General features: G+C 32.7%; 3 protein-coding genes across 4 annotated transcripts in view; 1 reads left to right on the top strand and 2 right to left on the bottom strand.

Moving 5' to 3' along the window:
• Positions 1-2,320, bottom strand: part of LOC104810985 — a 2,833-nt gene extending 513 nt beyond the window's left edge. Inside the window, exons 1-4 of one of the 2 annotated variants that reach the window (XM_019202304.1) lie at positions 1,642-2,320; positions 1,332-1,549; positions 851-952; positions 1-549 (exon numbers count right to left, since the gene is read on the bottom strand). In XM_019202304.1, coding sequence (XP_019057849.1) covers positions 1-549; positions 851-952; positions 1,332-1,544 — 864 coding nt within the window. In that variant the 5' untranslated portion in view covers positions 1,545-1,549; positions 1,642-2,320. The remainder of the gene's footprint in view (positions 550-850; positions 953-1,331; positions 1,550-1,641) is intronic. The other variant, XM_010537496.2, reaches the window with a different exon arrangement.
• Positions 2,321-3,302: 982 nt separating this feature from the next.
• Positions 3,303-3,879, bottom strand: LOC104810984. The gene has a single exon (XM_010537495.1). It carries the CDS (start codon positions 3,799-3,801, stop codon positions 3,403-3,405), a length of 399 nt encoding a protein of 132 aa, XP_010535797.1. The 5' UTR covers positions 3,802-3,879; the 3' UTR covers positions 3,303-3,402.
• Positions 3,880-10,182: 6,303 nt separating this feature from the next.
• Positions 10,183-10,409, top strand: part of LOC104811288 — a 7,165-nt gene continuing 6,938 nt past the window's right edge. Inside the window, exon 1 of the mRNA XM_019202276.1 lies at positions 10,183-10,409. Coding sequence (XP_019057821.1) covers positions 10,314-10,409 — 96 coding nt within the window. The 5' untranslated portion in view covers positions 10,183-10,313.

The following is a 10,409-nucleotide window of genomic DNA, read 5'->3' as shown; positions in this document are numbered from 1 at the left end:
AGCGTCGTCCAATGGTTTCGACGAATTACCCGGCTTAAACGGGTTCGGGAGCTTGCCAGGCATGAACGGGAATGTTCCTGGCTTTGAATCTTTTCCGGGCATGAACGGGTTTGGGAGCTTTGCTGGGCCCTTCCAAGGCATAAACGGGTTCTTCCCCGGCATAAACGGGTTCGTGGGCTTTGACGGGCTCCCACCATCCCCAGGCGGGGACGAGCCATCATCCGGGGGAGAGGACGAGCCATCACCTGGGGGCGGAGACGAGCCATCCTTGTCGGGCTTTTTCGGGATCGTTGGAAGCATCGGGAAAAACATGCTCGGGTGATTCCCGGGTGTAAACAGTTTATCGTTGCTGTTCTCGAGTTGAAGATGATTCTTGTAGACATGCTTCATAACGCCGTTCTTGTAAAGAACAAAACTTTGTGTCTCTGAAAATTTTCCAGAGACGCCTCCTTCAACAACTCCCCATCCCCATTCTCTCTCCACTCTGTTTCCACGGCCGTTTGCCAATGTATACTTTATTCTTTTCTTCAACACAGACTTCTGCAGAATCTGTCCAAACCCGAAGTCCCAAACCGTGTTTTATTTTCAGACAAGAAAAGACAAAACAATGCAGAACTTTAGAAAGAACTATAGAAACTGTTGTTTTCTAAAAACTAGAACAAGATCTTTTGTGTAGTTCATATTCTGAATAATTATTGAAGAAGCACACTTTCTTTAACTTCTATCCGGTTTTGGCTTATTTCATGCTCAAGTATGATTCAATGATGTATAAGATTAGACCGTTGAGGAAAGAGTTCTTGAAGCAAAACCTTTTTTGTTAGGGTTTTGGGAGTTCAGTTTAGTTTTTTACCTTGCGAGATCGCCCACTATCATCGTTGATTCCAACGCCGGTGGCACCTGCTGTCTCGACATTCTCCATAACCAAGTTTGGTGCAACCTTTCCCCTCCTCAGCTGTATACAATCAACACACACACACAGAAAGATGATAAGATTCGAACTCCGTGTCTTGTTTCCAATATATGTAGATTTTGTGCTTTCGTATCCTTGACAACAAATAAAATTTGACAAAAGCAACCAGAACATTAGTTTCTTCAGTAGCACACAAAACACATCTGCTCAGAGCTAAGGAATGTTAATGATTATTTGAGAATTTGAAATCTCCATCTTCAAAAGCTTGTTCTTTTTCAAAACAGTTTGTCAGGATTCAGAGCCAAATGTACAAACTTTCCGGATACAGAGCTAGCAAATGAGCAATTCACAAATAGGGTTTTGCAACCAATGCATAAACGACATCATCAATATCTACAAAAAGGAAAGACATCAAATGTACCGTGGCAAGGATTTGAGTTTTCGGGGGAGAAGAATGAGCAGGTATCGGGAGAGACGAAGACTGAGAGAGCCTGAGGCCATAGAACTGAGATTGAAGTGCTTTTGTGGGAGCTGAGGAATTAGACGACGAGAAAACGACTTTCAGAGACGATCTCTGAGGCAGAGGGAGAACCGAGGTGAGGTTAGAGAAAGTGGTTGAAGAAGCAACATCCATTTTCTCTACCAAAATCAACTCACTGCTTCATCTGATCTGTGAATTTCATATGAACTTATAACATCTGTGTATGTGTATTATATATGATGCAACTCACTATGGCTAAAGAGGAAGATGCAGAAGGAGATGAAGATACGGAAAGAACTGCTTTTTTGGGTCACATAGATTGCAATGCATGAATCTATGACAATTCCAACAAGTATTCTCCACAAGTTCCAGCACGTCACATCCTTTGTTCATGATCTTTTTTGGAAATGGGTATTGCGAAATGCAATGGATTCTGCATCCAAAGAACTCCATTGATCACAATCTATCTATGCAAAGAACAACAAAGATTTTCTCATCTCAACCTTATACACAGAATCAAGAATTTTGGAGGGGAACCCATGATAAAACTGTTTGTAATTTGAAGTATTAAAAGATTCTACAGACATATCAACCAATAACCAGTAAATCTTATTAAAAATCCGTGCTGTGATTTCTCATTGTTCAGTTCATGATCTCGCTTGTCTTCACAGAACATTAATAATCTGTACAAGATATGATGAAGAGGACTTAGCTTTCTAATTTGTTCGTCGCCGGAGGTGTTCATCGGACAAATGCGACAGTGATGCTTGGCAGGTTTATCGAAACTCTCAGCTTCATCTTCGTTGTTTCTCGATGATCTCTAGTAGTTTGTTTCGATTTAAAATTTGTGATTCGGCTTCGTATCTTTCATCTCTTCGGCAAAATCGCCAGGGATCATTGGTAGGCAACGAGAGATCGACGAACAGAAATATTCGAACGTTTGATCGAGTTTTCAGGTCAGATTATCTTGGGAAACTGTTTGTTGCTTTGGGCTCTTTTTGGGGCCTTAGTGTTTATGGGCCTAAAAGCCTTACAAAAACTAAAACTTTGATTACAAATATATGTATATTATATATAGATATATATACACACATAATAATAAATATGAATGAAACCTCAATTCGTAACCCAATTTGATCTCATTAATATGGACATTTATAAAAGTTTCTAATATTCCTCGCTTCCGGATGGAAATTATTATTTTTCGATGTTTTAAAAAAAAATTAGAATCGGAGTTGAATCAGAATGGAAATGAATTAAAAAATAAACATTTTTTTTTATAAATTTTGAATAAAACTGAAGTTAGAAATCAGTATAAAAATTAAATAGAATAATTTTAAAAAAAAAAACTAAACCTAAAATAGTGAAACTGAATCATAATCATAATGGAAATGTTTCCAACATTTTCGAGATTTTTTATTTAATCTGATAAACCTAAATTATAATTTATACAAACATGACTAGCGCATAGATTTTTATTTTTATTTTTATTTTTATAATTTGACTGGTAAAGCAAATATAAATATATAAATTTTTTTTAAAGCCATGTAACTAAGATTGAGACTATATTAATTAGATACCATAAATGCCGTGATGATTAAATCAAACGACCAATAATAGCTACCAATAAGATTTTTTTTTTTCGTGTCTGTCTCATTTAGTTCTTTAATAACCTATTAATGTCTCATTTTAACATTTTACATTATCCAAAATAATAGAACTAACCAATCTAGGTTCACGTTATTTTATTTAAATTAATTTCTATGAATATAACAATCTTGTATTACTATACTATCTTAGTACTCGTCCATACATTATCATATACATTAGAAAAAAATTTCTGCTTGCTTATAACATTTTGAGAAAAAAGAGCCAATAAAATTTATACTGTATAAATTTTACACATATCATAAAACAGTAAAAATATACAAACAAAGCATTGTAGGTAATTGTGTGTACCGCACCTAAATTCAATAAATATACAGTGTGTGTATATATATATGTATATTAATTAACAGGCGTAGAACTCGACGAGTTCATGGAGCGACTCGGGGTGTGACTCGTCGGCGTTCTCGAGCATCCAAAGCAAATGCTCGAACAAGACGACCTCGCACGAAACGGTTATGTCGCCGCCGTCGTTTTCTCCGCCCGAGAGATCCGCGAGCTGCCGGAAGAGAGGGTGACTCACGACGGCGGAGCTGACGAGGTATCGGCGGCGCGTCCTCCCCACGTACACGGCATGGAGGTCACCCCCGCCGGAGAATAAGTCGTCTTGGATTGTTCTCATGGAGGAGGAGCGGCCGCCGTGGCTCGCCGGTGGATGCTGGTGGTTCTTGGAGGTGTTGAAGGAGTTTAGCTTCTTGAGGACTGATTTCAGCTTCGTGAGCTTGTTGTTGCTTCCTTTCGCCATTTCTCGATATCGATTTGAATTTCGGAGAAATTTGGCGGCAAATGAAGTCGCCGGAGAGATGTTACCGGAGAGAGAGGGTTTTGAATGTTGGAGAGGGGAGCGTGGAGTGTCGCTATATATATATATGGAGAGACTAGGGGTAGATTAGTAATTTAGTGTCCCTTTTTCCTATTATATTTCAGAAAAAATAAATTATTTAGTCTCCTGTATAGTTCAGTGAATATGAAATTGGACATACATGAATAATGCATAGTGGCTTCAATTCCAAGTAGCTAATGAGAGCTCATTAGAAAAATAATATATACATATAATATATATTAATTGGAATTAAAATAATAACCTCAAACATAAAGCATGACTTTACTTAAATAACCTTATTATATTCTTAGAGTCTCTACTGACTTTCTCAAAACCATACTAATTATTGCATTCAACCAAAATAATATAATACTATTTCTTTAAACTAAAAAAACAAGAAGAGAAGAAATACAAATTTCTATTTATTTATGCCCTAGTAATTTTAAAATATGGGGTTTAAATGGAACCGACTAATCCATAAATACGCAATTTATTTTATTAATAAAAACATTATACGATAATTTCTTATTAAATTACACAACCAATTACGTAGAGGTGGGCACGGATCGGATATCCGGAGTTTTTCTGATATTTGTATCCGTATTCGATCCGTGCAAATATCATATTTTGTTATCCGTATCCGATCCGTAGTTTTCGGATATCCGCAATTTCGGATATCCGTAAAAACTACGGATATTTGCAAATATCCGTATCCGATACAAAAATAATAAAAATTAAAAATTAAAACATAATCAATAGAAAACCCAGTTACAATCAGTTCTTGGCAAATACATATCTACGTCCCAAAATCAATGGACCCGATTCAGATTCTCAAGATTCAACAATTGAAATAGTTTCTACCAAAGCTATAACCTGTCAATCGTCCCACCAGAAAAGCAAATCTATAAACCGAATATATGTGATATATCTCCGATTTGGACGAGCGAACATGGAAGATAAGAAATATCAAACAACATAAAAACCCATCTCGAAAGCTCGATGTGTTATGGTGTCTTCCAATTAAATAAATAAATCGTCAATGTAACTCAAACGAAGAGAAAGAAAGAATGTTCAAAAACAAAGAAAAACGAATAAAAAACTAGGGAGAGGTTCTATCTTTAGATCCAAAAATACGCACAAGAACGATAGAGAATAAGAGAGTGAGAGTGAGAAGAGAGAGAGAAAAAGGGGAAGGAGGCGCAAAACTTACTGACGATGGAAAGTGTTGGAAGTAAACCCTAGCATAACTTTTATGTTTTACAAACTTACCCTAATATATAAACTAATTACAAAATTAGCCATATATTATTAAAATTACTAAAAAATACGGATCGGATCGGATATGTCGGATAATTTTATTTTGATATCCATATCCGATCCGTATCTGACAAATATTTTGAAATCAATATCCATATCCGATCCGTGAGCTCCGGATATCCGGATTTTCGGTTCAGATACGGATCGAATAACGGATCAGATCGGTTTTTTCGGATATTTTGCCCACCCCTACAATTACGTATAAGTTTAAATAAAACATTATACGATAATTTTAACCTCTAAAAATGCCAACCCCACCATCCCAAAAAAAAATCATTCTCCTACTTGCACTTTCATTAATTAGAACAATTGATTTTTTTTTGTTAATTTAAAAATTCACCATAACTTCGTTCAAACTATATATATTCTTTTTATACGATTTGTAAAGGAGGGTGACCATGTCTAAAACATGAAATATATATAAATCGAATTAAGTTAGAAATTAATTGAATAAGAATTTTAAATCAAAACAATAGTATATGAAAATAAAAATTGAATGAATACAATTTTTAAAATAGATCTTTCTTTTAATAAACTTTAAATTTAGTAGAACTTGAATCCATCCGAGCTAGATATAAAAACAAATAGGTGTGATTTTTCTAAAATTAATATATATGATTATAAATTTAAACAAAAACTGATATATATATATATATATATATACACACACACACTAATAAACTCATGATAGTTGAATTACTATTTAATACATATCCAAGAAGGAATATAAGTAATGAGGCATAGTCGACTACACTACAAAATTGGTGCAATAAACTATAATTCTACAGTGAACCTAACACTAACGGAGATGGGTTGGTCCATGAACTCAAAAAATATGCTTTACAAATTCTTGGTAGGTAGCCAATCTAATTTTAAAATTACTTTGTCTTCTACTGTTTTTTTTTTAATCTTTAATATATATATATATACACATATTATTTATCTAAAAAATACATATATTATTTTGTCCTGTTGTTGCCGTTGAACATTATTCTTCCAAAAAAAATTATTATTACATTTATTGTTGTCTTTGTATTGGCGAATGTGTGACACCATGTGAGTTCAGGAAGATTTGTTCCTTTTGGTCAAGCAAATAATTATCCTAACCGGCCGGCACAAAAGCATCAATGCCTTTAATCATAAAGCATGGTATTAATTTAATAGGATATTTTTTTTTTCAAAAATGTCAGACTAAAACAATTAAGTCGTCGAAATTATATTAATAGGGAAAATGGTAAAAAAATATATCAATTTGTTAATTTCTTACTCATAAATACATGAACTTGTAATCTCCCAACAAAATACATCAATTCGCAATTTTCTGGCAAATTAGTAGACAGACACTAACATCGTTAACTTTGTAACAGTTTCCGGTGAATGGTGCTGACGTGGCTCGCCGGATTTTCCACGTCAGCGCCACATGTCAAACATTTTTCCACGTCATTAAAAAAATAAAATTAAAATTAACTTCATTTAAAATAAAAATAATTTAAAAATAATTAAATTTGTAATTTTGTATTTTTTTATAAATTTTAAAATTTAAAATTTAATTTATTAAATTATTTTTAAATTATTTTTATTTTAAATGAATTTAATTTTAATTTTATTTTTTTAATGACGTGGAAAAATGTTTGACATGTGGCGCTGACGTGGAAAATTCGGTGAGCCACGTCAGCACCATTCACCGGAAACTGTTACAAAGTTAACGGTATTAGTGTATGTGTACTAATTTGCCAGAAAATTGCGAATTGATGTATTTTATTGGGAGATTACAAGTTCATGTATTTATGAGTAAGAAATTAATAAATTGATGTATTTATTTGCCATTTTCCCTATATTAATATGGTCAATAAATTTTAAGTGATCAAAATAACTAAAGAAGGTTATCGAAGATAAAGTAAAAGAAAATAGATAATATTTTTAATATCTTGAATAAAATGGAAATGATATTAAAATAAGTATGAATTTTAGTGTTTTAATATGATCAAATCCAGATTTTATATCTCACTAGTTGTTTTCGCGATTTTTACTCATGACTTTAAACTTAAAATCTCAATACATAAATAATCAAACCAGTTATATTTTCGTCAATGAGGAAAAAAAAATCAAAAAATGGAATTCTTACGATTTTTTGGAAATTAGAGATTGCAAAAAAATAACGTTTCAGTTCTTAGATTTTATATATTATATAGACAAGAAAAACACAACAAAATTTAGATGATACAACACCTCGTTCATGCAAAATTAAAAATAAAAACTATTTAATCGAGCAACAAATTCATTATTTTTTTAAAAATCAACATATAAATAATCAATTTGGATATCTTTTATCACTAATATATCCACTGATAAAGGCAATCGTTCTGAATATGTTCCCCCACCTCTGAGTGGTACATGGTATTTGGAACATAAAATCAAACATTCGTGTTGACGGAGGAAAATAAAAAATAAAAAAACAAACGGTACAAATTTTTTTTTTTTTAAAAAAAAAGAAAAGATGAGAGAGATGAGCAAGTGTATGTTGGTGAGTGTTTTTTTTCTTTCAAAAAGAATATCATTAAGATTGTATGTCGGAAACTTAAAATATATATATATATGTTATTCTTATTTTTTCAAATCTCATCATTCTCTAATTACAATCTATGAAGATAATATAGTAAAATAACTATAGTTAGAATTTCAACTTAATTCTATATATTCATATAGTTTGTTTTTTCAATTCTGCCATATCGATTTATACATTAATATTGTTATTGATTATCGCTCTATTAAAATAAAAATAATGAAATATTTGTTAGGAAACTATTATTTAAAGTCGTGCGTAAATCGATTTCTCTCTGATTTTTTTAATGAATTTTCAATAATATTAAAAAATTACGTTTAAGATTAAAATTTCAAAGTTTTTATACAAATAGTGTATCATGGAGATATTTAGAAAAAAAAATATTTATTGCGGGTATTTGTTTATTTTCGTCGGAACATAAAATAATCTACTAAAATATTAAAGTTTCTCACTAAAATTAATTATACAAATTTTATATATAAAAAAAGCATGTGGCACCGTTTGATAAGATAGACATCCGACCATGATCGTATACATGTGGAAACATCATCGTCAACCATATCGAAACCTTCCATGCATGTGCATGACGGCGTAGGATATGGTTAGTATTTAATATTTATTGAATGATGCCTCGGTTATATGTACGTACGTATATATAAAAAGTGATAAACATTTCATTTCATGGGCTATATATACACTTGAAAATGAAACTCTGCTAATCTTCCGTCGTGTTATCATGTCTTTATCTCCCACGTGGTTTATGGGATTCTTAATGAAAGAGGCATTGATTTCGAGAATACATTGATTTTGGATCGTACCATAGTCAAGATTTGAATTCATTTGCATGTTAAATTGTCGCATAACATTCTTTCTAATTAAAAACGGAGTCAATGATGTTCTAAGTGTTTACTTTATAAAGATAATTAATGGAGTATAGACTTTGGGAAATATATTTACTTTTTATTGAATTATATATATAGAGAATTTGAGATTAATAATTAAATTCCAAATTAAAATACGGGAATTAGAGTTCCAAACATACACGCATTTTGGTTGTTTTGGTTTTTCACCTCTTGTTCGATAGATCGAAAAACGTTTTGTAGAAAATCCGAAAGTAATGAATATATCAACCTTTGACAAAAAAATAAAATAAATATACACGCTACTATTAGGACTCCTAGAATTCTGTAAGTATTCGGTATTTTTCTTATACGTGAATGTTTTCGAACGGTATGCATATATTAGGAGATGATTTATTCACGTAGATAATAGATATAGGATTTAATATTCTATTTAGAAATAAATTATGTTTATAGTATCTATATAGAAAAAAACAATCAAAAGAAAGGCAAACGAATAGGAACTTTGGGTTTGGTCATTGCTCTTGGGTCCAATGGTGAAATGGGCAAATAGTTGGTTCCTTCAAGGCGTTTCCTCTTTTCGTAAAAGTGGATGCCATGCCATTGTATTTTGACTCACATGCCCATGCCCATGCATGAGAGCTTGGATATATGACCAATGCGTGCATATATATAGATGCCATTGTACATGCCCATGCCCATATGAGAGCTTGGATATATATGACCAATGCATGCATGCTATATATATATACACAAAAAATGGATGAAATATTCAATGATTGATGCGTGAAGGCATTAGAAGCCGAGCTCTCTCTCTCTTTACTTTTTTTTTGTTAACCACGAGGTTCATCTGGGTCTTCGTCCCTGGAATCAAATTCATGACCTGAGATCCAAAGAGTACACCCAATTCAATCACTCGCCCACTATTAACTGGATCTCTCTCTTCACTTGGTGTATATAAAGAAGTTTAGGGGTTTTGTGTATAATACTCTCCACATTTAGATTTTAATTTTAAGTCTTGTAACCTTTTTGTTTAATGTTCTAAATTCCCACTCTGATTTAGTATCACACACTTTTCATGTGTCATTTTGAATAGTGTTTTGCCATTTTCAATAGCCATTTAAGATTTACTCAAATTAGAAGAAGTAAAAAAAAATGGATGGATTTTTAAAAGCGAAAAAATTCGAATTTTAAATAACCTACACAGTAAGTAAACACACATGAACGTTATCTCAAAGTCGTACGAAATAAATCTAGCACAATTTCCAGATCCATTTATGTTTTTAAGTTTGTTGGCTTTTTTTTCCTGATAGAAAATGTAAAACTATGATTATAAATAAAAATAAAAACCGTTGTGAAAGAAATATGCGAATCAGGGAATTATATATAATATTATATAAATTTAATAATAATAATAATAATAATAATGATGATGATGATGTTGATGATGATGTATGTGATCCTAACTCATAGCCGTTAATTTGTGTAGTGGGCCCGACCCAGAGAAAATAGGCCCAGTTTACTTTCACTTTCTTCACTTGACACCTTGACACCTTTCGTTTTTCTTCTCGAACTCTCTCTCGTTCTCTCCCGAGAAACTTTCCGGGAAAATTTGGACTTCCAGATGGAAATTTTCCCGGACGAACTTTTCCCGGATAACCGCTATAGATTTCAGCCCTAGGAGAGGGAAGAACATGGATGCCTGTTCCAATTGCTGTAGTAGTTTCCGATTCTTACCTGTGCATCGGTCGCTGACCTCCAGAACCACCGTGGTTCCATTCCCGCTCTTC

Source organism: Tarenaya hassleriana, unplaced genomic scaffold, assembly GCF_000463585.1.
Source record: "Tarenaya hassleriana unplaced genomic scaffold, ASM46358v1 Cleome19, whole genome shotgun sequence".
NCBI classification, from domain to species: domain Eukaryota; kingdom Viridiplantae; phylum Streptophyta; class Magnoliopsida; order Brassicales; family Cleomaceae; genus Tarenaya; species Tarenaya hassleriana.
Note: the sequence above shows the minus strand (reverse complement) of the source record. Positions and strands in the feature narration are given on the sequence as shown.